Genomic DNA, 27,214 nt, shown 5'->3' with positions numbered 1-27,214 from the left:
AGTGTTAGAGGCGGGGCGCAAGGCCTGGGCGGCGGACCTCCGTGGAGTGAACGAACATCTCAATGAATCGAATGCAGGATGCCGACGCCGCAGTGCCCTCCCGGGTAAAACCGAAAGTGCAACCCGGCGAATGGAGGGTGGCCACCACGTGCCAGGAGCGCAGAGTGACGCGACTGGTTCGCCTGGCGCGGGGTTGAGATCTGCCCTTGCCCTATCCCCCCGGGGGCGGGGTGGGGGCGGAGAGGGCGGAGCCTGTGCCGATGCCCCGCCCGGCCCCGCCCCCGGCCCGCCCCCGCGCAGCGCGGGACCCGCGGGTTCCCAGCCGCGCTGAGGTCAGAGGGAGGCGGTCTGTCGTCCGAGAGGGGCGCCTGCGCCGAGCGGGACCTCTCCGGAGCGGAGCGGATCCCGAGCGCCGCCGGAGCGGAGCCCCAGCGCGCGGTGGAGACGCTGACTCCGCCCGGCCCCGCGCCGCCGCGGCAGGCCCGGCATGGAGGAGGAGTGCCGGGTGCTCTCCATCCAGAGCCATGTCGTCCGCGGCTACGTGGGCAACCGGGCGGCCACATTCCCTCTGCAGGTACGCTTACGTAAGCCAGCTGTGTCCCCGCGCCCCACCGTGCGGCCCCGCGAAGGGGTGGCCGCAGCCGGGCCGTGTGACCTTGGCCGGGCCACCCGGGCAGCCCCAGGGCCCAGTGTGGAGCGCCGGGTGCCCAACGCGGGCGCTTTGCCGGGGAGGGGTCCGGGCTGCTCTTGGGCCCCTGCGGTGGGATGGGGCGGGGGTCGGGGACGCTTGGTTGGGATGAAGCCCCGGTGCGTGAGCTGTGCGCACCCGTCAGCCCCCGCCCGTTCCCGCCCGCCCTACCCTGAGGGCGAGAAAATGCGACGCGGCTGCCGGTGACCCTGCGAAGGAGGGCGCTGGGTAGGCAGGTGTTTGCGCTGCTCACCTGGCGGGCTCCCGGTTTAGTCCCTGTCCCTGTGGGTCAGGATGCCCCGAGGGAGGGAGAAGGAGGGGGAGGAGGAAAAGGAGGAGGAAGGAGCAGCGGCAATCTGGCAGGGAGGCCTGGGGCGGGGGGAGTGGGCTCCAGCCTGCGGCTGACCATTCCGGGAGGTGGCCGCAGGGAGGGGGCGGGGGCGGAGGCCCGCCTGCCGCCGTAGGCTCGGGAGAAGAAAACCCCAGACGCCGGCTCAGGCCCGTGCAGGGCTTAGCGTTTTACGTGTTAAGCCTTTCCTTACCGGGGTCCCCACGGGCTCCCCCCGGCCTCCCCCGCCTGCCCTCGGGGAGGGGCTCACACCGTCTCCCTGCGGCTGGAGCCGGCGCCCACTGCTTCCTGTTGCAGCCCCGCGGTTACGGTTGAGCGGCCCTTGGAGGAGCAAGAGGAGGCCAGCGTGGGGCGGGGTGTCATGCGGGGGTGTCATGCGGGGGTGTCAGCGTTGGGGTAACAGGCCTTCCTTGCCTTGTGGGCTCAGCAGGAGGCTGGCCGTCCAGGCAGGGTGGTGGCTTTCTGGACCACTCATCTTTCGCCCACTGTCCCTAGGCCCCATCCCGGATCCAGGAGCAGGTGTGCTGTGTGTGCTAGGTCCCTGTGCTGGGCCCTTGAAGACATAGAGGGCCACCCAGTCAATGGCCTGTAGGGTGGTCAGAACTGCCTCAGTAAGGCTTGAGGGCTGGCCTGAGGCTGGCAGGCCCGTCGCCCGAGGAGGAAATAGTGGAGCAGAGACCTGAAGGTGGAGAGGTACAAAGGTTCAAGTCCAGAGTGACCTGACAGCTGCCCCTGATCTGTGTGCACCTGTGGAGATGTGAGTGGCGCTTCGCTCTGGCCACCTGGTCTTTGGTGGTTCCGACCAGTAGGGGGCAGACCAGGGGGCGTTCAGGGTGCGCACCTGGGCTTGTCCTGAGGCCCCAGCTGTTGGCCACTGATGGCTTGGGCAGGGCCACTGGGGTGGGACTATACTGGGGTAAGGTGCAAGGTCCCTGAAGCAGGGGCGGCTAGGGGAGGTGGGACCAGGTAGGGCGCTGAGGACAGCTGCGGCTCCCCACCAGATAGTGGTCTCAGTCCCACCCCGCCTTGGAGGGAGCCTTGGGAGTCGCCCTTGGCAGAAATGTGCCGGCCTCTCCCTCCTCCCCGGCCACCTGCAGCCACTCTCTGCTTTCTCTTTCCACTGGGCAGACTTCCTCTGCCCACGCTGGGCCTTATTCCTGAATTTCCAGGCACTTAACCCTCAACTTCCTTTTCCAGTTACTTGGGGGTGGGGAGGAGAGTCCTCTGAACCACCCACCTGGGGAACACCTCTTAGGGACAGAATCTCAGTTCTCACTTGGGGTCTCCCCAGTGCCCAGCATCCTTACCCGTGTGCTTGAGGGACATAGATGGGGGGTGTCACCTCCTCCCTCCTGTCATCCCTGGGGTGGGGCCAGGGCCTCTGCCTCTGACTTAGTCCATCCCTGCACTTCCTCCAGGCTACTTAAAGAAAAATGCACAACGCGAGAGTTGTGAGTTTAAGTTTTATTTGGGGACTTACTGAGGATGGCAGCCCAGGAGACAGTGGCGCTGAGGGGACTAATCCAAAGAGGTCAGGGAGAAGCCAGTTCACATACGACTTTTTTGGCTGGGGAGTACACGCAGTCAAGCATATATCTGGGTAAGGGATTACCGCTGATCGCAAAGGACAACTACCTCAAGTTAATGGTTTTAGTACTTCACTGTGTATGGGAAGATGCAGGAATCTGAGGTCACTGAAATTCTGTCTGAGGTATGCATCTAACTCTTCAAGGCCTGTTTACCTCAAGCGCCTAGAGCTGCCTCCTGTTTTTTTTTTCAATACCCTGAATTCCCCAGGGGGTGACTGAAGTGGGTTCTGCTTAACCTTGTGGAGGGGAGCCAGGATCTTTGTTTTTCTTTGTCTTTCTCCCCTGGAGGCTTGTCCAGGAGGAGGGGTAGTTCATTAGGTCCTCACCTTGAAGCGGCCACCTTCCACATTGCTCAGTTGCCTCATCTGTAGAATGGGCACCATTCCTGCCTCACGTGTTCAGACCAAGGAATGTGGAGGGTGTGGGTACCTCTCCGAGGTGCCTTAGAGGTGTTGGCTGCAGAGTGCAGTGGCCCCAGTGCCCAGGGGTGCTTTTTTGACCCCTCACTGGGCGGAAAGACCAGACAGGAAGGTAGTAGGGCCGGGTGGCAGCCACGCGTGCCTGGTGCCTAGGACATCTTGGGGAGGCCAGGACCCCCATCAGGACTGGATGAGGGTTGGGTCCTCACCTCCTTACCCCTGTTCTTTGGCCTAATTACCTCCTCCTCCTAATTACAGAAGACATAGTCTTTGACAGATAGAGAGGAGGGGGAGAAAGTCGGAGATGGTGGTCCTCAAAACGTGCTCCACCGGACCATGCCCACCTGATGGGGGTTCAGGCTCCAGAGCTGTGAGAGAGTAAACTTTGTTTCAGACCCCTGAGCACGCTGACACGGTCCTTGTTTGAGGTCCAGCTTGGGGGACGCGGTTCAGCCCTGGTTCAGCCCATAACAGGAACCGTTTCCAGAGACTGCTGAGTTCACGGGACACTTTCTCCACTTAGCCACCTGGTGCTTCCTTGGCCAAAGTCTAGACTCCTCAGGAGTCTGCGCATGCTGGCTTTGCCCCAGGCTGCCGCGCTCCTGAGGATGCGCCACAGGGTCCCGTGCGGGCACTTTGCTCCCTGACCCCACGTGTGGGCCCTGCGGGAGCAGGGAGGCAGGAGGTGGGTGGGGCTCACACAGCCTTAGCCCCAGTGTGCCGGCCCTCCCCTAACACCCGGAGCTGTGCTCAGCGGGGAGTATGTTCTGCAGTTTGGTCAGTGCATACAGCTGGGGGCTCCAAAGGCATGGTTATCCACAGAGTGAGTAGGGGAAGAGAACTTAGAAATGGCAGGAGAAGGTGGGCTCTGGCTGGGCCCCACGAACTTGGAGAGACAGGATGTGCTTGTGGCGGGATGGAGAGGCTGCCTGTGGGGGCTGAGCCTGTGTCCCTGGTCTTGGAGACCCGGCTCAGGGACTGGCCATCCCTCCCGAGTCTTTCTAAGCCTCACTGGCACAGTGAGAACAGCTGTCTTGGCATTCAGATGGTGCCAGGCTCCCAGGGCACGCCCGGACACAAAGTTGTCCCCGCTGGACACCAGCGAGTCCAAATTGCTTCTCGCCAGGTGCCCACAGCACACTGGTTGTGGTCTCAGGTGGGCAGCCCATGGGCAGAGAATAACATTATACAAAAGAGAAAGGACCAGAACCTTGACCCTGGTTTTGGATTTGTTTCTGGGCTCGGGTCCAAAGTCCATTTTAGTGGCCAAGGGGACTGTGCTACTGTGACCGGGGACACAGGAGGCAGACGTCAGGCAGGTTGGTCTGTGTTTGCCAAGAGGGAGGGCGGGCTCGTGGCGCTCGAGGCCCTTGTGGCCCCGTCCGAGGAGAGGGGCTGCCAAGTCAAGGGCGTCGGGCCACGTAACGCATCTGGGGTCACCACCCCACACAGGGTGGGGGACCTCCCGCTGCTCTGGCCTTGGTTCAGCGGGGAAGAACGAGAGTGGATAGAGCGAGTGCAGCCCCTCCCACACCGGGCGCCGCGGGCCTTGTGTCCTCTCAGAAGGAGAAAACCTCCGCTGAGCACACCCCCCCCTGCCGTGTGTGTAGAGAGCCTGCCGGGGCCGCCGGGCCTCCGTAGGCCCCACCCACCCAGCGTGGAGGTCCTGGGGTCCTCCAGCCGCCCCGCACCTGCCTCTGCCCTGTTGCTTCCCATTTTGGTGAAAAAACAGCAGGCACACAGAGCTTAGGGTTACTATGAATTTCCTGGGGTGGCCGTAGCAAAGTGCCACAAACTGGGGCTTAAAACTGCAGAGATTTATCCTCCCACAGTTCTAGGGGCCGAAAGTCTGAAGTCAAGACACTGGCAGGGCTGCAGTCCCTCCGGGGGCTGGAGGGGAGGCTCCGTCCTGCCTCTTCCAGCTCCTGGCGTCCCTTGGCTTGTGGCCTCCTCCCTCCAATCTCTGCCTCTGTGTCACGTGTCCTTCTCCCCTGTGTGTCTCTTATAAGGACATGTGTTATCGGATGCAGGGTCCATGGAGATAACCCAGGCCCTCTCTCCACACACGGTCGTATGCATGAGTTCCCCCAGTCAGCAAGTATTTTAGGGGCCACATTCAGTCCACTGCGGGTTAGAAGGAGCCTGTTCAGAGAAATTTAAAAGTGGCACAAGTTAGAGAATTAATGTAAGGCCTGAAGTTGATGGCACAAAATCCAAAAGCCACCCTTTTTGGAAATGAGAGTCAGGACCCATTCACCCGCAGCTCCTGGTCTCACTCCCAGCCCAGCCGCCGGGTGCTTCTCTGGGGAGGGCAGCCAGCACCTCCAGTGCCAGCAGCTGCTCTGCTGGCCAGACCAGCCCTCCTGGAGGTGTCCGGGGACAGGCAGCTGGCCCACGCCAACTGTGTGCGGGCACTTCCTTCCAAGCCTGTGTCTGGGGTTTGGAACTGCTGACTCGAACACGTGTGACCTCTGTGCTGGGGGGTCACTGGAGGCTCACGGTGCAGGACAGGTGCTGCCCTGAAAGGCCATGGTGCAGGGAGAGACAGTAAAGTACTGAATCCCAGTGGCCTTGAGAATCTGACTTGGGGCCTTAGCTTAAAACCCACTTAAATACCATGTTGCCGAGATGGGAAGGGGAGACCACCCAGGGGGCCCTGGAAGATGATTTTGGGGACAGCTCAGTTTAGGACCTGCAGAAGCCAGCCTCATTCTTGGAATCTCTTGGCCCCTGGGTGCAGAAGTGGACCCAAGGCATCTTGAGGGAAAAAGGGTTCGGGTGGAGATTCTGTTTCTTTGTGCAGGGGCCTCAAAGCCAGGCCTCTTGGCCAGCGGACTGTGGCCTGGCCACCCCGCAGGAAGTGGCAGGCTGGCGGGCAGCGAGGTGTGCTGAGAGACCCCTTGTCTGGAAGCCTGGGTTGGGACCCCTGCCTGCCGAGTGACGAGGCTACCGGAGCTGAACAGAGGTTGAGGGTCCGTGGACGCCTGCCACCGCCCCCAGCCCCCTGCCCGCTCTGGAGCAGAGCAGAAGCCATCGGGCTGCAGACCCTGGGGTTCAGTAGCACATGTGCACATGTGGGTGACTCACCCCAGGGTCTCCTGGAAACTCAATACTGGGTCCCCAGGGGGTCACTTCAGGCCACAAGGGGTTTATTTCCAACCTCTCACCTTTAGGATCCCCCTGAGCCTCAGAAGGCCTCTTGATGAATGCTTAAAACACGTAGTCCTTTGGAACAGCTTTACATATTTTCCTAGGACAAAAAGGACCTTTTCCAGCAGAACTGCATTTGGAAGCTGCTGGAAGAATGTCATCTGCCCTTTATAAGACAGAGGTTCTGCGTTCATGCTGTCTCGTGGTGACACACTCATTGACAAATGGTGTGTGGGAGCGGATGCCAGGAAGCGCGCCTCCCTCCTGCCCCGCTGGCCGTCGTCTTCACTTCCTGGAGGGGATGCGCTGGGGCTGGGACACTTGTGAGTGTCCTCTGGAATATTCCTGTGCTCTGCGGCCACGCGAGTCTGCCTGTCCCCCTGCGGCTTCCCTCGGCCTCTGGAAGTCCCCATCTGGCCCACGATGTGTCCCAATCCTGGAACCTAAGTGTTGCTTCATTTTTTCTCCTCCCTTGCTTCTATGTTTCTCCCAGAAGTTCCAGAATTGCTTCATTCTGGACTGAGGTTTCTGTTACCCCTCTTTGCCCGTCGTGGAGAAGAGCCAGAGCCCAGTGGTCCTTGTCATCTTTTCCTCTCCGTGTCTGTGGGTCACGTGCTATGTGGGTGTGTGGTGCATGCGTGTGCGTGCTCAGGTGTGGGTATGAAGGTGTGTACGTGTGGTGAGTGTTGTGCAGCACTACTTTGTGCTGTGTGGTGTCCTGTCTTCTGTTCACAGGGACCTGGGGCAGCACTGCCCTCCCTGGAAGGGGCTGGTGTGTTTGCAAGCAGGTGGCTTCCATGACGCGTGTGGCCGTGGGCATGGTTGTCCCCTGCTGCTCCCCCACACGGAGCTCTGAAATAAGATTACTCAGTGATCTGAAAGAGTGACACTGAGAAGAAGAAATAGAGTTTCTCGAGGAGAAAGGAAGGGGGCTTGAGGACGTGGGCCCAGGAGGGCAGTGGCCCCCACCCTGCTCCAGTGCCACCGCGAACTTGGGGTGAGACCCCTTCTATTAGGGTTTTGCAGCACACCCAGCACCCAGAGTGCCCAGCCAGTGGCATGCGGGGCCCCGGCAGGGCCTGGTAGGTGCCTTGGTCCCCGCAGTGAGCACCGGCGCACCTTTGCCGGAAGCCGGGCTGGGTCACGGTGATGCGGTCCAGGGCTGTGACACTGAGACAAGGGTGCACAGCGGGCGAAGGTGGCCCTGGGACTTAAGGTGAGCTAGGGAGGCTGCTTCAGGGGACACAGGGTTGTTTCCAGTCGAAGTTCCCATTGGAGATGAGAGGCCGCTGGTCGTGGGTTGGGCTGAATTGTGGCGCTGACCGGTAGCAGGCGGTGGAAGGGACACAGGCCCCGAGGCAGACCAAGCCGACCACAGTCACGTGGCTCTTACGTCCCCCCTTCCCCAGTTCTGACTTCCTAGGAGAGGGGCTGGAGGTCTTACAGAACAAGCCTCAGCATGAACCCCTCCCCTAGAGGAACCAGGGTGGTCTGGGTGGGTGGGGGGCTGCTCTGGAATATTCCAGAGCTTCCCCCACCTGCGGTCTGAGCACTCTGACTTCCAGGCAGGGTGACCGCTAAGCTAACGATGTGTCCCTGTGTCTGCCTGGCCGTCAGCAGGGGGACAGTGATGCTGCAGCCAGGTGGGCCGGTGGCGGCTGGGAGGGCGCGTCACCCCTAGGCTGAGGGATCCCCTGACGTGTGTGGCCGCCCTCGACAAGGGTGCTCTGCCGGCAGAGGTGGCCCGGGGTCTGCGTGGGGCTGGGGGGGGGCGGGGACTCGTCCTTGTGCAGCTCTTGCTGCTCTTTGTGACCGCGCCTCTGGAGCGTCTGAACGTGCTCTCCCGGGTGCACGTGTGCCCTGGTTGCTGGGCTCTCCCCTGCCCTGGGGGTGGGTGGAAGCTGGAGCCCTTTCCAAGCCGTCACCCCGGCCTGGGAGGGACCCGGGGTTGAGGCAGCAGCCTGTCCTGGCAGGACCCCAGGCGCACCTCTGCACTGGCCTCTCATGGCAGGCGGACGCCAGGACCCCGCCTGAGGGCGGTTTTTGGCTGTGCTCCTCGACGGCGCTCTCGGATCTGAGACCCTGGGTCCCCAGCATCAGCTGTGCGCACGTGGTCACTGTGAGCCGGGCTTCGTCCCCAGAGGCAGCGGGCACTGGCTCGTCCTGGGGCTCCTCGCTGGGTCTCTAGTTCTTTCTGAATTGGGACTCTGTTTGCCGGTGGAGGCTGAGAAGGCAAGGTCTCAAACTGGGGCTTGGGCCCAAGGGACGATGTTCTGGCTCAAGGTGAGAGGCTCACAGAGGCCTGGAGGGTTCAGAGAGCAGCCGGCAGGCGGCTTTGCAGGAGGGGTGGAAATCACAGAACGGTGGCATGTGTAGCCTGGGGGTCTCGGCTTTGTCTCACGGGCAGCGGCGTGCCCTTGAAGGCCGGGGTTCCTCGGGCGCATCTGGGGGTCAGGAGTGAGGAGAATGGTGGCACAGAGGCTCCTGGGAAGAACCAGGAGCACCTGTTCCTGGCTACACTGGGCTGGGGGAGGGGCCCTCGGGAGGAGGGGACCCAGCCGGAGGGGCATCTGTCGGGGGAAGCTGGAGGTGGTGGTGTTCCCCCTCATCTCGCAAGACCTCTCCCCCGCTTCCCTTTCTCCTCCCCTCCCTGCACTGAACTAGTCAGGTCTTCCTCTTTTTTCCTTAAATTGAGTTTTGTTTTTGGTAAATGGTGAAAAAACCGGTAGGGCCAGTTTCCGTGGCTGTGAGCACTTCCACCTGCAGACCCTGAACTGCTGGCCTGCGCGGGACGAGAGGCTCGGTGGCTCTGCCTAGGGTCCTGCCGGGGAGCCCGGGGCCCCGCGCAGCCGCCCCGCAGACGGGCCTCGCCGGCGGAGAAGCGCAGTGAACTGGTTAGGACATTGATCCTACTTGCTTTTTAGTGTAACTTCTGTCTGTGTGGCTTTGTGGTTCACAGCTGGTAACGCTGCGTGGGACGCCGGCCACACAGCTGCGCTGCTGCTCGCGTGGCCTCCGTGTTCGGAAGTGCGCAGGGTCCTCCTCCCACTCAGAACACCTGGAACGCTGATTTCCTCTTCTGGCCCCGGCCAGAAAACACCGCTTTTTTAATTTTTAATTGAAGTGCAGTTGGGTACAGTGCGGTGTTAGTTTGAGGCGCACAGCAGAGTGTACATCGAGAGGTTTTAGACTTTTCCCGTCACGGCTTGTTACAAGGCGTTGATACTGTACAGGAGATCAGCTTCGCGTGTAACAATTTGTATCTGTTAAGCTCATGCTCCTAGTGTGTCTCCCCTACCCGTTCCTGTTTAGAAGTTTGTTTTCTGTGTCTGTGAGTCTGTTTGTTTTGTAAATAGATACACTTGTATTATTTTTTAGATTCCACGTGTAAGTGGTATCATAAAATATTTGTTTTTCTGTCTAACTTCACTCAGTGTGATAATCTCCAGGCCCATCCACGTTGCTGCAAATGGCATTATTTTATTCTTTTTTATGGCTGAATAGTATTCCACTGTATAAATGTTACCACAGCTTTAGCCCGTCACCTGTCAGCGGACACTGAGGTTGCCTCCACGTCTTGGCTGCTGTGAGCAGTGTTGCTGTGAGCATGGGGTGCAGGTGTCTGTTCATATTATAGTTTTCCCTGGATGTGTGCTCAGAAGTGGGGTGAATCTATTTTTAGTTTTTTAAGGAACCTCCATACTGTCCCCCATAGTGGCTGCACCAGTTTACATTCCCACCAAGAGTGTAGGAGGGCTCCCTTCTCTCCATACCCTCTCCAGCATTTATCATTTGTGGACTTTTTAACGATGGTCCTTCTGACCACTGTGAGGTAATACTTCATTGTGGTTTTGATTTCATTTCTCTGATAACCAGCAGAACTGAGCATCTTTTCAAGTGCCTCTTGGCCATCTGTATGTCTTCTCTGGAGAAACGTCTGTTTAGCTCTTCTGCCCATTTTTTGATTGGGTTGTCTGTCTCTTTTGATACTGAGGTGTATGAGCTGTTTGCATATTTTGGAAATTAAGCCCTGGCATCGTTTGCAAATATTTAATCCCGTTCCTAGGTTGTCCTTCTGTTTTGTTGATGCTTACCTCTTCTGTGCAAGGGCTTTTAAGTTTGATTAGATCCCATTTGTTTATTTTGGGTTTTTTTCTCTTTTGCCTTGAGGAGAGAGAACACTGCTTCTAAAGGGTTCGTGTAAGTAGATCGGACTCACCTGGCGGTTCCCCCTGCACTCAGTGGGGTTTTGCAGGGGTGAGCGAGGGGAAACAGATCTGGGACGCTTTACAACTGATGTATTATCTGCTGTTGTTCCTTCTCTTGCCTGAGACAGTCCTTGTTTCTGCATTCTTTAGTCTCCTTGAGATCATGAATTACTGAGACCTGTTCGCAGGACGAGCACTGTGCCCAGGCTCAGCTCACAAATGGCTTAGGCCAAAAATGGCTTCCCTTGTGTCAGGAAGGCCACGCCTAGCTCTTTCTTTCGAGGCACACTGCCCTGTCTGCTTACAGTTGGGGTCGTTAGGACTTAGAGCTGGGAAAAGGGGTGATGTGTAGGACTGTGCCTGCAAGAGACGGGAAGACCGCAGAGTAGGTTCAGCTGCTCCTGGGGGCCCCGCCTTTGTGGGTACAGAGCGCTGCCAGGGAAAGGTGACCCGCCGGGGCAGGACCCTCCCGTCTCCCGGCTCTCCCCACCCAGTGCCCAGGTGGGAGCTGCTAGCCGAGCTGGGGCGCGATGCCCAGGGTTGCAGGCCAGATCCCAGAAACAAGCACGAAAGGGGACGGGCACTTGAGCTGAAGACTGGGCTTTTACAACAGAAGCCCCCTGTCCCTGGGGTCCCAGGGCTCCCTCTTGGAGCTGGGCCCCTCAGCCCTGCACGTGCCGTGTGGTAGGTGCCCGACACCAGCACGGGGTACGAATTAATAAGCTGCTGGTGTTTGAAGCCCAGGGGCTTAGCGCTGTCATTGAAGAGCACAAAAATAGCAGACGTGCCAGCTCCGAAGGGCTGATGGTCTGCACTTCCAGGGGCCGTGGAGCAGGGCGTTCCGGCAGGATTTTCAGGATTTGTGTCATCCCTGCTTCAGGTCTGTTTCTGCAGAGTTGATGGGAATTCTCCGGATCTGAGATACTGCAAGCTCTCTCTGTGTCTCAGAGGCTGCGAAATCAGGCCAGTGAGTTTGCAGAGTGCCAGTTTAACTTTCTTGTTTGAGAAGACTTGATTTTTCTTTCACTGCTTGAAGTCCTCGTAATACTGGCTTAAATTTGTTTAGAAAGACGTCTTAAATACAAATCTCAAGTGTGTAACTCAAGGAACCCACAGAGGGAGCATGTCCGGGGAACCCCCACCCCATGAAGAGCTGGGGTGTCATCCATGTCTGCACCCAGAACCCCCACCCCAGCCACTACCCCTACTGCCCAGAGCAGCCACGCTCCTGGTCGCCAGAGAGCTCTGCCTGTTTTGGATGAGACCTGAAGCTGGTTGGTGTTCAGGTGAAGAGGGGGAGAGGGTTTGGAAGTTACTGGGGCCCAGCAAGGCAAGGACAGGGCCAGAGCAAAGTGGTGGAGGGGGGATGGGGCCCCGGGGCCAGGCTCTCTCTGGGCCTCCAGCCTCCCCCTCCCTCTCACTCACTCACACACACTCTCTGTCTCTCTTGCACACTCAGTTTCTGTCTCATTCTCTCTCGCCCTTTTGTCTCTGGGAGGCTCTGCAGGTGCAGGGCCCACTCTCATCTGCGTCCCGTCCGCAGGTACTGAGATTCTCAGATAACCGTGCTGTGCGCTGTCTTTTCTGCTACTCCAGCTTGTGAGATCGCTCCTTCGGGGTGGGTGGGGGTTCACGGCTGTGCCCCTGAGCACCCGGCCCTGCACCAGAGGCCTTCCTGCCCTGTTGGGCAGTGTTCCTTGGGCAGCTGGGACGGCCAGCCCTGCAGAGGGACGCACCGGATACCCTCGGGGGGTGGGGAGGGGACTACACAGCAGGGCCATTGTCCCAGGGCTGCCTGCAGTGATGCCGGGGGTGGGGGACCAGCCTGGAAGAGGCAGGTGGAAGATGCTGGTGGGGCCTGATGGGGACGCAGGGTCAGGGCAGGACACCAAGGCTGGGAGGCGGGCCGGGGGGTCCTGGATCCTGACGCCCAGCACCTCTGACGGCTGAGGGGCACGGGGGGGCCTCACAGGGAGTGTGGTTCATCCCCCACCCCGACCCCCCCAGGAGGATCTGCAGTGTCCTGTACCTCGATTCCCCTGAGGGAACCAATACATTTTTTTTTTAAATTGAAGTGTAGTCAGCTTATGTGTCAGTTTCTGGTGTGCAGCGCCATGTTTTAGTCAGACGTACACGCACAACACCCTCCATAGTTTCCATTGCTGGTCACTACAAGGTACTGAATACAGTTTCCCGTGCTGCACGATGAACTTATTACAAAACAGAGACAGACTCACAGCCGTAGAAAACAAACGCATGGTTACGGGGCGGGGGGGGGGGGGGGAAGCAGGTGGGAAGGGATGGATGGGGAGTTCGAGATTTCCAGCGCCTATTAAATGTGGAAAAACAGGAGAGTGAACACAAGCAGAAGGAAGAACCGCCCCGGGACTCGCCGTGTCGTGAGTGCGCGGTTGTCAGCCTTGGCTGTGTGGTCCTCAGGCCATTCTGTTTTATTTATTTTTTACGTTTTTAATGGAGGTACTGAGGATAGAGCCCAGGACCTCGTGCGCACTCAGCACGCACCTTTCTACTGAGCTACACCCTCCCCCGCCCCACCCCGGCCATTGTAGACACCAGCTTTCTGCCCTTTTATTAAAAAGGGAGCTCCTAGTTTTTATAAGCTTAGCTGCTATCTCAGTGCTGGCTTTAGCTTTCCCCCGTCACTTGCTTCGTCTGCTGTGGATGAGCTTTCTTGGGGCTGGGTGGGAGCTCCCTTGGCACCAGTGCCACCCCCTCCCCTCCCTTAACTGGCGCCTCCATAGAGGCTGGAGGCCCAGATGAGGGGCTGGCGTGAGGCTGGGGTGTGGGGTGGTCCCTCCCTGAAGGCGTACGGGTCTGTCGCTGTGATTGTTCTGGGGGCCTTTGGCTCTGGGCTGGGTGCCTTTCTCCCGGTGGACGCGTGGTGATGGAGGGGCAACAGGCTGGGCTCCCGGGGGGTGTGGGTGGCGCCCTTGGCCTTGCCTCTCACTGGACGGGGCCAGAACTGAGACGGCCTCACTGCCCTCTGGGTGTCCGAACAGATGACACATTTGGGGGGATTTCTGGAAGTGAGCCATTGAGTTGCAGGAGGTGGGCCTCGGCCTCCCAACCTGGGCCCTTTGGGCTGGTTGCTCCCCAACACATTCCCTATTAGATACAGGGATTGTGGGGGCCGAGGCCGACTGGGGACCCTCCAGCCTGCCCAGGCCATTGTTGGGCACCCTCTGTGGGTCAGTGGCAGCCCGGCCTGCTCTCTTAAGCCTGGTCCTTCTCTGTCCATTTTGCAGGTTTTGGGGTTTGAGGTAGATGCGGTGAACTCTGTCCAGTTTTCAAACCACACAGGTAAGGCGTCAGCCTCGGTCGGTGTCCACGCAGAGCTTCGTGTGGGTGTGAGAAGCGGCCCTTTGGAAGTCTGGGGGCCACCCCTCGGAGGTGTGGCCCCGGCTGAGGCTGCACGGCCGGGGGGCGGGGGGGCCTGGGTGTGCCGGCTGTGGGCTTGAATCCGCCTGGGTGCTTTGGGGCTGGGCCGCCCGGGTTGGTGACGTGACCCCTCAGCCCCTCAGCTTCCTGCATGAACCGAGAGCTATGATCCTGGCACCTGCTCTGGGGCCATGCCGCCTGCCTACAGGGTGACACCACGGGGCCTGAGGAGGGCCCCACGCGGACGGGGAGGGGCGGAGCGGGTCCTGATTTTCTTTGTTGAAAACCAGAGCCTCATGGGCTTGTGTGTGTGTCTTCACATGTGAGGTCCCCGAGGGTTTCCTCGCACAGGAGCCTTGAAGTGGGATTGCCGGCTCGGGGGTACATGAGGGTCACATCCCTTGGAAAGTCCCCAGGGTATCGGGGCGAGGACCGGGCTCCCCACCCTGTGGCCTTGGCACTCCCCTGCCCCGGGGGTCCCCGAGCTGGAGCAGCGGCACGAGGACAAAGCCACGCAGTTCTGGAAGCATCCCCACATCCCTTCTTTTGAAATTGCTCTGAACCCAGACAGAACCTCGGAGCACGGAACGTCCCAGAAGCAGCTGGCAGAGGGCCGACCAGATACGCAGAAGGGGGTGCCTGCCCCGCCAGAGTTCTCCTGGGCGTGGCTCTCGGGAGAGAGGGGGATCCGCAGTCACAAGGCGGGAGGAGGAACTCCGGGCCAGGCACAGATGAAAGGGCCCTTGTTCTCACTAAGTGTCCTTTCCTGCTTTCGGTCTCCAAGTGTGCAGGGCACAGTGACATTTGGAAACATCCCCAAAAGCTGTCAACCCAGTGAACCTCCCCAGAGCTTACAGGTTTTACTGGCTGTTTTAACTACCCTCTTTCTTTCCCTTTATCTGTTTATTTTAAAGTAAAGGACCAAGCTGGCTTGGGCCTCAAATCACAGGAGGCTCCCCGCAGCCTCCCTTGTGGCCTTTGAGGCAGGCTCGCCCCTGCCAGAGCCACTGTTCTGTGGCTGCTCTTTCTGCAATGGTTTCCTGTTACCCAGGATCCCAGCCCCTGGACAGGCACTGGATGAAACTGGACGGGGCTGGAGGCTGGCGGGTGGGGCAGGCCAGCACGGAGAGTTTGGAGTGTGACCAGCTGCCGGGCCTGGTGGTGACCCCCGGGGGCGAGGGCGGCAGGTGTGGACACAGGGCGCCCTGGGGCTTGGGGTGCCGGGGACAGGTGCTGGCAGCAGACGCGCAGTGAGGAGCTGGGACCCTCAGGGTCACCGGCTCAGCCTCTGCAGAGTTTTTTCATTTGTACATTGTGAAGTTGTAAAGCGAGTGGGTTAGATGGAGGACCCGAGTGCCCCTGTGTATCCCAGGGGTCTTGTGGGCTCCTCTGAGTGTGAGATGAAGCTGGTGCGGGGGGCACCAACAGGTGTGGGCCCAAACCCTCTTATCTGGTTAGGAAGCAGACCTCACGGTGGATGGGTCTCTGTGTTTGGGACCTGGTGGGCAGCGCACCTCACCTTTGTCACCCCCTGTCATGGGCCGAGTTGTGCCCCCTTCTGGGCTCGTGTCAGGGTCCTGACTGCCAGCACCTCAGAATGTGGCTTATACGTGGAGATAAGGTCTTAAAGAGGCAATTAAAGTCGATGGGGTCAAATGTGTGGCCGTACTGTGTCCTTAGGGAGATCAGGACACACCCGCAGAGGGGATGACCTTGAGGACACAGGAGGAGACGGCCCACAGAGGGGCCACCCCGTGACTCCGCAGCTCTTGGTCACAGCAGCCCCGGGACAAGCACGCGCCATGAGAGCTGCAGGCCCATGTGGCCGCTGGGAAGGTGTTCCTCCTTCCCTGGGTCTGCGGGGTTTTGTGGCCGCAAACGCCTGCGGGGACACAGCCAGAGGCCGCCAGTTCTTAGCGGACACCTGAGCCTGCAGGGACAGCCTTGGGAGGGAGGGGCTCACCTCCACTTCATTGGGCCCTCCCTGCCAATTAAGGGGGGGCAACCAGAGGCCACGCTGTCCCTGGACACGGCTGACGGGTGCTGTTGGGCGTTCGCATCTCTGTGGCGGGGGAGCCCTCACCTCCTGTCCTCAGGGGGTGCCGCGGCCCGCAGCCGGCCTGTGCGGGGCCCGCAGGGCGGAAAGCCAGGCCGCGGGGGGCAGGCCAGGGGCCGTGGCCACGCTCTGCCTGTTGAAGCTGGGTCTCGCCGGCTGGCCACCCGCGTGGGGGCCCTGAGGTCCTGTCCCCCCCCACCAGGCTACGCGCACTGGAAGGGCCAGGTGCTTAACTCGGATGAGCTCCGGGAGCTGTATGACGGCCTGAGGCTGAACCACGTGAACAGATACGACTACGTGCTCACTGGTGAGGCCCAGGGTGGGTGCCGAGGGTGGGGCCAGGCCAGGGCCTCGCTCCAGCCTGGGTGGGGGTGTGGCAGAGCATCCCTGACCCGGCTTCTCCCTGGGAGGGTGTGTGCGGGCCACCAAGCTCTCAGTGGGGCCCTAGCGTGACCGCCACGTCCCAGTACCGTAGCCTTAGGGGCTGTGTTTCTGTACGTAGTTAGAGTGAACGTGCTCATTCTCGAAAGTGGGAAGGAGGGAGGAAGACGTTCCTTGTACACCCTTGGCTTCTTTCTTTCGTGTAAAACTTAGCGTTTCTTTCGGGAGTCACCTGGTGTCCCCTCGGTACCTGTGGTTGCTGGGGACGCTTGTCCTCACCCGGCCACAGGACCGGACCTGGCCCGCTGTTCTCCTGGCAGAGGGGTCTGATGGCACTGTGTCTCCCTTGCCATGGTCGGGTGACTGAGTCCTCTGTCCCTCCCAAAGGTTACACGAGGGACAAGTCCTTCCTGGCCATGGTGGTAGACATCGTGCGGGAGCTGAAGCAGCAGAACCCCCGGCTCGTGTACGGTAGGCACAGGGCCCCGCGAGTGGGCATCTCAGTTTCCTTTCGGGCGCCCCACCTTCACATGCCCTGCACCCCCATCCCCAGCACATGAGCTTTGTGGCTGCTGGGCTCCCAGGGAGCGGGTCACAGGAGCAGGTTACTGGCGCTGTGATCAGTGTCCGGCACTGTGGTGGCGTGTCTGACCCCCGACCCTGAGCCGGGGGCTCCCGGCAGCAGAATGTGAAGTGCCAGGTGAGATAAATGAGGGTCGGTGGTGGGTACTTGGAATTTAACAACAGAATGGACAAGAAAGACCGGTCTCACCAGCTGCGGCTTTCCTGATCAGATGCCCTTTGTGTTCACAGTGTGCGACCCAGTGATGGGGGACAAGTGGGACGGAGAAGGCTCGATGGTCAGTGCTCGGGGCCTGGGGCGTGGGCGGGCGCACGTCCTTGCTGGGAAGGGGAGGCCTGGATGCACAGAAGAGGTTTCTGTGCGGGGCCCGGGCGGGGGTACGTGAGAGCAGCTGGTTTCCAAACGAGTGAGGACAGCTGTTTTCTAAATAAATTCCACGTTTGGACACTGAATTTGAATTTCCTGTAATTTCCATGTGCCACAAAATATTATTTTGCTTTTGACTTTACCCCCGAACCCTTTAAAAACGTAAAAATCACACCTCGCCTGCAAGCTGCACACCAACACCCAGGGGCCTGGGCTCCCCGGCCCCAGTGTGGGGTCCAGTGGGTGGTGTCACCCCCGGAGAGGGCGGAGTCCGTGGGGGGGGTGGGGGGGGGGACCCGAGGCCGCGCAGATGCCCGTGGGGTGGGATGGAAGGGCTTGGCCCGACCCTGCCTCCGGACCCCTGGGATCCTTGGGGTTCCCGCAGCACGGGCCGTCCCGGCCTGGCCCACCCCTCACCTGCCCGTGTCCTTCTCCGTCAGTACGTCCCGGAGGACCTCCTGCCCGTTTACAGAGAGCAGGTCGTGCCCGTGGCAGACATCATCACCCCGAACCAGTTCGAGGCTGAGTAAGTGGCTCGAAGTGGCTGGCGCAGGCCGGGGGCAGAGCGCCCCGCCGCCCCGGCTCTGGAACCCACACGCCCCCCCCCCCGCTGCCCAGCGTTGAGTTTCAGGGGGCCTTTCTTGGATGCAGGGCCCACCCGAGGAGTCGGGAAGGGGGTAGGAAGCGGCCCCCAGCGCCGTGGCTCATGGTGGAGGCTGCAGTGGGCTTGTCTGCATCCCGTTCAGCTCTGTTGGACCATCAGCCGGGTCCTCTCTGTCTCTTTAAAGTGGGGGGGGGGCGGGCACCTGGACTCTTGGGGCCCAGGGTTCCCTGACAAGGGCCCATCAATCCCCGGGGCTGGCGGCTCACTGGAGGACCCTGAGCTGACGGTGGCACGTGCAAATGTGACGCACCAACTGTTTGCAGCTCTTTGGCTGTGCGTGGACACCGGCCACCCTCACTGGCACTGCGTGCTGTGGCCGTGTGTGATGTCCTCCCCTGTTGTGCCGTGTAGATGTTCCGTGTAAACAGTAACTACGGTCTGGAACTTCACCACACCTCATGACGTCTGGGTCCCCTTTAAAACTGAATTTTACTCGACTAGCCCCAGACGTGGTCCCCAGATGACGCTGCGGCCGCCTGGTCCGCGATGCCCGGCAGGTGCTGCGTCCGTTCCCTGCGGGGCAGAACGGGGTGCCCGGGGCGCCGTAGCCTTGGGTTGGGGTCTGACAGGAGGCCCCGGAAGAGTGATGGCTCACCTGCCTGCCTGTCTTCCAGGTTGCTGAGCGGCAGAAAGATCCACAGCCAGGAAGAAGCCTTAGCGGTGAGGGGACACGGTGGGAGGGGGCAGCCGCAGCCCCCACAGGGCCTGGGGGGCGCGCCGTAAACTCCGTCTCGGCCGCTTGGTTGGCCGTCCGCCACTCGCTGCCGCTGGGTCTGGGCTCAGCCGCCGTCTGCCCTGCTGTGTCCCCTGTCGGAACTTCCCCGGGCGGCCGAGGCAGAGCCACTCAGGGCGTTGTCTCTGTGTGTGTGTGTGTGTCCTGATCTCCTCTCATGAGGACGCCTGTCAGGTTGGACGAGGGTCCACCTGGTGACCTCGTCTTACCTGGACGGTCTGCACCGACCCTACATCCAAACATGAACAGAGAAAACACTGAGGTGCTGGGGCCTCAGACTCCGATATCTCCTTTTAGGGGACAGAGATGAGAGGAGGGAGGCCCCCTGAATGGCCGAGGGTCTCCTGCCTGGTGGGCACACGTGCGTGTGCAGACGCTGCGTGTGGGGCGCAGCGTATGCAGGTGTGCGTGCGTTTTGTGAGGGGATGTGTGCTGTGCACACGTGGGGTGAGTGTGCCCGTGTGGACAGGCGGGTGGGCTTTGGGAGAGCACACACGTATGTGTGTTCACATGGGGGGTCTCTGGGTGCGTGTGCATGTGGTGTGTGCACGTGTGTGAGTGCCTGGCAGGGGACACGTCGTCCGCAGCCGTGCTCAGCTCTGGCGCCCGCTTCCCAGCGAGGACGGGGCGTGCAAGCCCAGCTGCTTGGCAGCTGCCGTGAGTGGCTCCTGCCGCCCTGGAGCCCAGATGAGGGAGGACGGGGGCCGGGTTGGCTCCTTCCTCTGGAGCTGGGCACAGGGTGGGGCCAGCGGGCATGCAAGCTTGGACCTCAAGCTGGAGGGAATGGGCAGCGGTGGCTGCAACCTGGTTAAGCTGTCACGGATGGGCAGGGGCTGGTCAGGGCGGGCTGGGACCAGGGTGTGGCTCCCATGATCTTGGCCTCTGTCGGCTCCACCCCATCCAGCCAGACCCTGTAAGACTCTGACGGGAGGGGAGGCGCAGTGGGGACCAGGGCTGCCAGGTGCGGGTGTCGAGGCGTGCTGATGTGCCCCTGTGCCCCGGCAGGTGATGGACATGCTGCACTCGATGGGCCCCGACACAGTGGTCATCACCAGCTCCGACCTACCCTCCCCGAAGGGCAGAGACTACCTGATCGCACTGGGGAGCCAGAGGACGCGTATGTCTCCCTGCCCAGTGCTGTGCCACCTTCCGCCTTCCTGCCACGTGTCCCTTGAGGCTTCCGAGCTTTGGGGTCGAATAGGAAGTTGTACCGACTCAGCAGGCAGCCAATTTCCAGAACTCCCATCACCCCCGAGAAAGATCAGGCTGAGAACAGAATCAGGAGAGGTTTCTGTGAACCGGGGTACAGTGAGCCCAGGGTGCTGATGGCTCCCCCACAGTCACCACGCAGCAGTCACGTCTGTGACCGCACTGGCGACACGGGGGTAACTTCCCTTCCTACGTCCCCGGGGCTCACGTGGGCCAGCCCAGCTGCAGCCCGGGTCCTGGGAACCGTTTTCCACAGGCCTCCCCCGCTCAGAGCTGGTCCTGGCGGGGCTTTCAGGGCTCCCTTCGGGCCGGTGTGGGAGGGCACTCGCACGCTCACTCACGAAGGCGCACATGTGCACACTCCGCTCATACTCACACATGCGCCCTGACTTCAGTGAGTTCACCGTCCCTGCAGCTCTAGGCTCCCTCCCACCGCTCCCCTCAAGGCATCAGGCTCCCTCCATGTCACGATGCTTGTGCCGGCCCCTCGGGCTCTGCATTCCCCCTCACAGGCCCCCCACTGAGCGGCTCCTGGGGCCCCAGTCTCTCATTCTTTCACCTGGGACAGGTGGTCACTGAGGGACGCGGGTGACACGGGGAGACCGAGCCCCCTGCCGTGGTGCTGGAGAGGAGTGGGAGGAGGGCAGGCTGGTTCCCAGGCTGTGGGCCTCTGCTGGCCGAGGGTCCGGGGTCCCAGCTGCCCCCCTCCCTCCCCAGGGACCCCCGACGGCTCCGTGGTGACGCAGCGCATCAGCATGGAGATGCACAAGGTGGACGCGGTCTTCGTGGGCACCGGGGACCTCTTCGCCGCCATGCTCTTGGCCTGGACGCACAAGCACCCCAACAGTCTCAAGGTCAGCAGGGCGCTTCGGGGCGTAAACGGGAGAGCGTGCGTGAAGTGTGGACTCGGCCAGCCCGGCCCGCAGTGGGGGGCTGAGCCGCGTGGAACGTGAGGGCTTCTGCGGGGCCGTGGCTGAACCCAGAAGCGTCGTCCAGGGGAGAGATCCAATGAGAGCTCGTCCTGCAGTGTGATCGCTGCAGTGACTCAATGGAGGGTAGGGGACAGGGCTCTGAGGTCAGCTGTCCCCGTCCGTCCCCCTCACTTGAGGGGTAAGTGTCCCCAACCCACTTGTGTGGAGACACAGCTGTCCTGCTCAGGCCCTGCTGGGTGGGTGGGCGGTTAGGCTGGTTTGGTAAACTGGGGTGTGAGGCCTTTCCTGCGTGCGGTCCGGCCAAGTGCAGAAGTCACGGCCTCGTTCCTGGACCTCCTTCCTCCCGTGCGGGCAGGTGTCTGATGCCCTGTTGTGACGCGCAGGCTGGGATGGGGCCCTCCCCGTCGCCTGCAAGGCTCAGGGCCGAGTGCTGTGACCCGAAGCCTAAATGCTTGGTCTCCTCGCCGGTTCTGCCTTCTCCTTCCTCCCTCAGGGGCTGAGGGTGACCTGCCCCGTGACTAGCTGACTAGCTGGTGCCCAGATGAGGCCTCGCTGGTGATCTTGGAGCCAGTGCCTGTGTTAACGGACAGTCCCGTCCGGGCAGCTGTGGGCAGCGTGGGGGTGCAGAGGGCTCGAGTGGGCGGGGGCTCAGCTGTCCCCCTCCCTGCAGGTGGCCTGTGAGAAGACCGTGTCGGCCATGCACCACGTTCTGCAGCGGACCATCAAATGTGCGAAAGGTACCGCTCTGCCTTCCCCCCAGCCAGTCACGTTGGCTGGTGCTACGTGTGGAGCCTCAGCTGGGGGTGGGAGGGACACAGGGCCCGCTGGACTCGTGTGACCACTTTCTGCCACTGTGAACGGGTCCCCGTGGCTCCCGGCACCTCCCTGGCCTTGGCCTTCAGGGCTGGGGCAGGGCCAGCGTCGTGCAGCTCTCTCTGAGCTGGGGCCCCCGGGCTGTCGGGGGCTCGGGCCGAGGCGGGGGGAGGAGGGGAGACACTGGGGTAACTGGTGGCTCTGCCCCCTCTGTTTGTTCTGTAGCCAAGTCTGGGGAAGGGCTGAAGCCAAGCCCGGCCCAGCTGGAGCTGAGGATGGTCCAGAGCAAGCAGGACATCGAGAACCCCGAGATCGTTGTCCAGGCCACGGTGCTGTGAGGGCCGCGCATCTCCGCCTCCTGTGACGCAGTGTTAGGTGTCCCCGTTTTCGTCCTTGTGAAAAGTGTAATGTCTGCCTTAGAGCTGTGACCGAAACTTGATATTTTTTCTTTCGTGAGTGTCCAGCATCCACTGGTCTTAATTGTGAAAATGTGCCAGTTGTGCTTTTTAAAAGTAACTAAGTGATCACAGGTGTTTGTAGTTTGGGACCCCAGCTCCCCTCCCCCAAGGCCCCCAGGCCCCCCTAGAAAAGCAGCTCCATGTCCACATCTCAGGGGCGTCCTTCCCGGGCTCTGGGATGGCTTGGGATGCGTGGTAGGTCCCCATCCCGAGTGTGGGGCCCGGGGACGCCCGCGTCTGCCTCTCTGAGAGCAAGTCGGAGGTCAGCCGTCCCTGTCCAGAAGGGTGATGCCGAATGTCTGTCTTCTTGGTCTGACCTGTCCTGTGTTCCTAGTTCACAACTTTTTGCCTCTTACTTCTCCACAGGGCAGGCCCCCGGGGGTTCAGATACTCCACTTTTGTCCGTGGCCTGGACAGGCTCCTGCAGCTCAGGCGCAGGCCCTGCACAGCCACTTTGGCGGGGACCTTCCCTGGACCCCCCAAATCCGCAGATCTCACGCGTGTCAGGGGACTGCCTTGTGACTCACAGCATTTCCAGGGACCCGCTGGGCAACAGGACAGAGGCGCTGTACGGCCGAGGGCGGCCTGTGGGAAGATCACATCAGGCTCCTTTTGGAAAACTCACCCAGTTTCTAGGGGAACAGGTTAAGTGCTGTTTGCCCCTGACTGCTGGTGACAAATGCACTGGGTCCCCATGTCAGTGCACAGACAGGTCCGGAGGCCAGAGGTGATTCCTGCCCCACTGTTGGCGTGTTAACCCCACCGGCCAGTTACCTCGTCCCCGGCGTTGCTCCCGCCACAGTCCCACGTCCTGTGCTAGCAGGTGCCAGGAAGCAAGAGGCGTGCGGGAGCCAGCCGCAGCCCCCACCTCCTCCCCACAGCGGGTGGGGCGGAGCTGCAGAGGAGCAGCTGTCCGTGATGCCTCAGGTGGGCTGGGGCCCCGAAGGCCACAGCATAAACCCTGATACTGGTCCAGTTGTCTGCTGCCGGGGTGACCTCCCTGGCCCCACTTTGCCCAGAATTGTGAAGATCCCCCAGGCATGGCTGCAAGTAGGCTGAAGACTCAGCACTCGCCCCCCGACTCTGGGGTTGCAGCTGTTTGCATCTCCCGGGAACCCACAGCCTGGAGGGAAACAGGGAAATTGCAGGATGTGGGTCCCAGGAAGGCAGGCTCTCCAAGGGCTGCCCTGGTCCGCGACCCTGGCTCTGTCCCCACAAGCAGCCCTCTCCTGGAGCCCGCACCTTCTCATGGCCGTTCCCGTGGGTCCAGGACAACCCCCCGCCCAGTACTGCTTTCTTCTCTTTGTTGAAAATACCCCGAAACGAAGACGGGGCAGTAGTGCCTGCGCGCGGGGCCAGGGGGCCTCAGCTCCCCGAAGTGGCCAGCGGGTCAGGGTGTCTGTGTCCTTGTTTCCTGGTCCCTGCGGGCCCCGCTGGCCGAGGAGGAGGAGGGCCGTGGCCGGCGGCTGGTGGAGGCGGCCTCCCCAGCAGGGCGGCCCAGGGGCCAGCCGCAGTCCCCCCGGCCCTGGGCCCCCGTAGAGCCTTTAACGGAAAATGCTGTCACTGCCACGTAGCGCTGGGGAGACGGCCATCCCACCCGCCTGCGGGAAACCCTTTTTCTTTTTTTACACAAGGTTTCTCAGTTCTTTAAGTTTTATTTCAGAGGTTTGGGCCTCACGTTCGGTTGCCTCTGACTTCCCAGTGTCAGGAACGGAACAGTGAGAACCATTCCACCCGTAAAACTGAACTCTGGCAGGGTCTGAGGCTCGCGCTCCTGTCTCCCCTGGCTGTAAGGCCCCAGCCACGAGGGGAGGCTGTGGCCTGAGCCCTCTGTCCTAAGAGAAGGAAACGGGGCTCCTGGGAGCCTTTGCAGAGGGCAGGGCTCGGAGGGAGAACATGAGCGTCTGTGGGAAACCACGGCCGACCTCCCCGCGCGGCAGTGTCCTTCTCGTCCTGATGTTGCTCCCCGTGTATCAGCCTCGTTCTCAGGGGGACCTACTCTGTTTGTCATGGCGACAGCAGAGGCCCCAGACTATCTCTGTTCAGGATTTCCCATCCAGAAGCTTCCCATGGCCAGTGGCAGTGGTTTTTGATACAGTTTGGGTCCAAGTTAGAATTAACTTTTTTTTTAACCCTCCGTAGTTTAGTAACATGCAGAATAATAATTTACTTTAAGATGAGAGAGACATTGGCCCTGAGTCGCCTGCTCACTGCCAGAGTGTAGATTTCAAATCTTATTCTGTGGACCTTAAAGATGAATTACAAAATACAGTCCATCTTTTTTAACCAGTCTTGAATCATTGCCAAGTTCTGCAACGGTAACTGGGTTAGTCTGTGCGATCTTTTTTGCAACACATGGTGGTAACGGCGATGCTTTGATGTCTTGTTCTTAAACTTGTTAGAGCCAGTCGTCAGGTGTGCTGGGCCTCACAGTGTTAGGCCTGGCCTGGCGGAACGGTGCTGCTGGTGTGGTGGAAGGTCCGGAGCTGGGCCCGTGGGCCGGAGTGCACTGGCTGCGCCGTGATGCCTGGTCCTGCTGCGGTCACCCCGCCGTCACCACTCACAGCCGCGCAGGAGGCCCGGTGGGTGGGGGGTGGGCGGAGCCCCAGGTTTAGCGGATTTTCCAGGCTGTTCTGACGTCTCATAGCTTGAACCTCACACTCAGCCCTCAGCTGGAAGGCAAAAAACAGGAGGTGAGAGCAGTCAGCTGCTGGGGCTTCACACCTTCTCGTGAGGCCGTCTTCCTGGTGCGGCACAGCCCTGACCTCTGAGTCAGCGCCCTGCGACCACGCGGCAGGGCCGTGCACTGTGCTGGGGCGGCCTGGAACCCCTGCCTTCCCTGCCGCCCGCCTGGCCGCAGGCCGCCTTCTCGCATGTCTCCGCCAGGCAGGGATCTGCTCAGAAGCACCCCAGCACCTGCCTGGACCAGAAGGAGGGGAGTGTGCGAGTGGGCAGAGTGGACTACGTGCCGACAGGGATGCTGTGAGCATGGTCGTGGCTTTCTGAGTCGGGGTGGGAGTCACGCGGCCCCCAGGCTCAGTTCTGCCCACGAGAAGGGCACGGCTACCGAGCCTCCGTCTCATGCACGTCCCACTGCCAGGCTGCAGGGCCTTCCTTTCTCAGCCCGTGTGGCTCTTCGCGTTGACTCGCTGGAGAGCTGGCTCCCTTGGCTGTCCAGGGAGCACATCGGGTGTGTGTGCCGAGTGGGCACTCAGAGGGACCCCTGGCTTTGGGGAGGCCTGGTCAGTCTGTGTGCACGTCGTCCCCCCAGGAGACCCTCCCATGTGGTCTGCCCACGGGCGCCAGTCAGGCTGGTCTCTCGCAGGACAGTGATTGAGGACCCGCATGGGTGTGGCCTTGGAGCTGGTGTGCACCTGCGTGTGTCTGTGCCGCCAACGCTTTGTGACAGGTGCAGAGTTGGTAGCTGGTGGCTCTTCTGCAGCTGAGAAGTGTCATTAATTCCCACTTGTTTTTACAGCCAGCGCTGTGGTTTCAGAATCTAGCCCCATACTTCTGACCTCTGCCAGCAGGGGGCAGCGAGGGCAGAGGGGGGAGAGGGAGGTGGGCAGGGGTCCCTGCCCCAACCCTGGTAGGTTACACACATCAGCCGCCCGCCTATGGGATGTTTTTTGTGTGTCTGGTGATAGGAACCAGGCTTTGTGGTCTGTGCCGCGCTGCCGGGGAGTGGGGCCCCTGCATGTGACCTGCCGCCCAGGCATGCTGCCACGTGGCCCGAGGTCACGGTTCCTAAATTTGTGAGCTTTCCATAGCGTGTGTTTCCCTGTGGACTTCTGCAGTTCGTTCTCGGTGCAGAACATTATCTGTCCTTAACGTGCAAAGATACCAATTAAACGATGCCTTGCAAACTGCAGCCCTGCCTTTCCTGCGGGTTATGCTCATGGCATGCTGCGCTCATTTGCTCCTCTCATGAGCTACTTGAGGTCTGACTTAGAGATTATCTTAAAATTTGGTATTAATGGAAAGTTCTTCCTAGGATTTTCTTTTTAAAAATCTGGCAAACAGGTGTTTTCAAAGCATCCCGTCGTCTGAGCGGAGCAGAGCCCAGTGCTCACAGCTGCAGACTCTGCGTCCCTCCCTGACCCTGGCTGCAGATGAGCCTCGGGGAGGGGCCCCAGGCCTGAGGGTGGCGGTGAAGGAAGTTCCCGGCCTGCAGAGTCCCCCTCCGCCCCCAGCCCCCACACCAGTACGGGACCAGCTCTTCTGCTGCAGGAAACCATCCTGGAGGGACATGCCTTCGTGAGGCCGTGGGCTGTCCCGCAAGGGCCGCCCTGCACCTGGCGGGACTGGGCAGACTGGAGCGGAGGGGCGGGCACACCACTCTAGGCCCGTGTTCGGGAAGCCCCACCTGGGGGCCTTGGTCCTTGTGAGTCTGAGGATGCGGAACGGGGCACCCTCCCTCATGCGCCTCTGAGCCGGCGCTGGGCCAGTGGGTTTGGACCACTGATTACTTTCTCACCCAGGTGCCAGCTTCTGGCTCAAGGAGGGTGAGTTGGGGCGTGGCGGGGGGACAGAAAAGGGGACTCCATGAGCCTGGCAGCAGCCCCCTAGTGCACCCTGAAAAGTGAGGAGGGGCTGGAGGCAGACCTGCAGCAGAACTCCAGCCTTAGCACATCCCCGCAGGATACCTTGGTCCGCCGTCCTGATGGCTACAGGCGGAGATGTCAGTGCTTTGGGGGGTGGAAGTGAATCTTGCATTGACTCCATGTAGCCCCCAAAGGACGTAAAGTATGTGTAAGGTGTTTTGAATGTTCTTGGGTTTAAAGCTGCATACTTCCTAATGCAGAATTTGAGCTGGGATTTCAGCCAACGACCGCAAACCTGGATCCACAGGAGCCCTGACTCAGGCCAGTCGATGCTGACCTGTTCCTTCCTGGAGACGAGCTCAGATTTTGGAGGCTTGGGGGAGAGCTGCAGCCTGGGTCCTGGCTGCGAGGGCGAGTCTGTGAGGCTCCGGGGTGCTTTCACTAGCCCCTCGGTCTTCCAGCCCCACCCGCTGTGCGCGTGTGGACGTGTCTGCAGCCGTAAAGCCCCTCCCAGCGCCGTAGAGCCGCGTCTGTCTGTGCTGGTCTCACTGACTTACCGATGATCACAAGTAAATATTTTCATGGTGACTGTGTTGCCGTGTGATGATTTCTTTTTCCCAGAGGAACTCCCGTGTTCATTATGGTGTTAGGACCTAAAGTGGTGTTATCCAGC

General features: G+C 60.8%; 1 protein-coding gene across 2 annotated transcripts; it reads left to right on the top strand.

Moving 5' to 3' along the window:
* The first annotated feature begins 300 nt into the window (after positions 1–300).
* PDXK (pyridoxal kinase) lies at positions 301–27,129 on the top strand. Of its 2 annotated transcripts, XM_074344762.1 has the most exons (12): positions 301–574; positions 13,670–13,724; positions 15,483–15,638; positions 16,061–16,165; positions 16,627–16,710; positions 17,053–17,099; positions 17,629–17,714; positions 18,467–18,512; positions 19,591–19,702; positions 20,512–20,648; positions 21,397–21,463; positions 21,765–27,129. In XM_074344762.1, exons 1-12 carry the CDS (start codon positions 488–490, stop codon positions 21,875–21,877), a joined length of 1,095 nt encoding a protein of 364 aa, XP_074200863.1. In that variant the 5' UTR covers positions 301–487; the 3' UTR covers positions 21,878–27,129. The 2 variants fall into 2 exon arrangements, with proteins under 2 accessions (XP_074200863.1, XP_074200918.1); XM_074344817.1 differs by lacking the exon at positions 15,483–15,638 and having other exon boundaries at positions 305–574.
* The last annotated feature ends 85 nt before the right edge of the window (positions 27,130–27,214 follow it).

Source organism: Camelus bactrianus, chromosome 1 (genome assembly GCF_048773025.1).
Source record: "Camelus bactrianus isolate YW-2024 breed Bactrian camel chromosome 1, ASM4877302v1, whole genome shotgun sequence".
Lineage (NCBI taxonomy): Eukaryota > Metazoa > Chordata > Mammalia > Artiodactyla > Camelidae > Camelus > Camelus bactrianus.
Note: the sequence above shows the minus strand (reverse complement) of the source record. Positions and strands in the feature narration are given on the sequence as shown.

Bases quoted from the DNA above. Each gene is read 5' to 3' on its own strand.
- PDXK (XM_074344762.1), top strand. From the start codon at position 488: ATGGAGGAGGAGTGCCGGGTGCTCTCCATCCAGAGCCATGTCGTCCGC. The intron at 15,639-16,060 runs GTGTTCCTCCTT...CCCCCCCACCAG, and splicing joins CCCATGTGGCCGCTGGGAAG to GCTACGCGCACTGGAAGGGC. The intron at 21,464-21,764 runs GTACCGCTCTGC...TTTGTTCTGTAG, and splicing joins GACCATCAAATGTGCGAAAG to CCAAGTCTGGGGAAGGGCTG.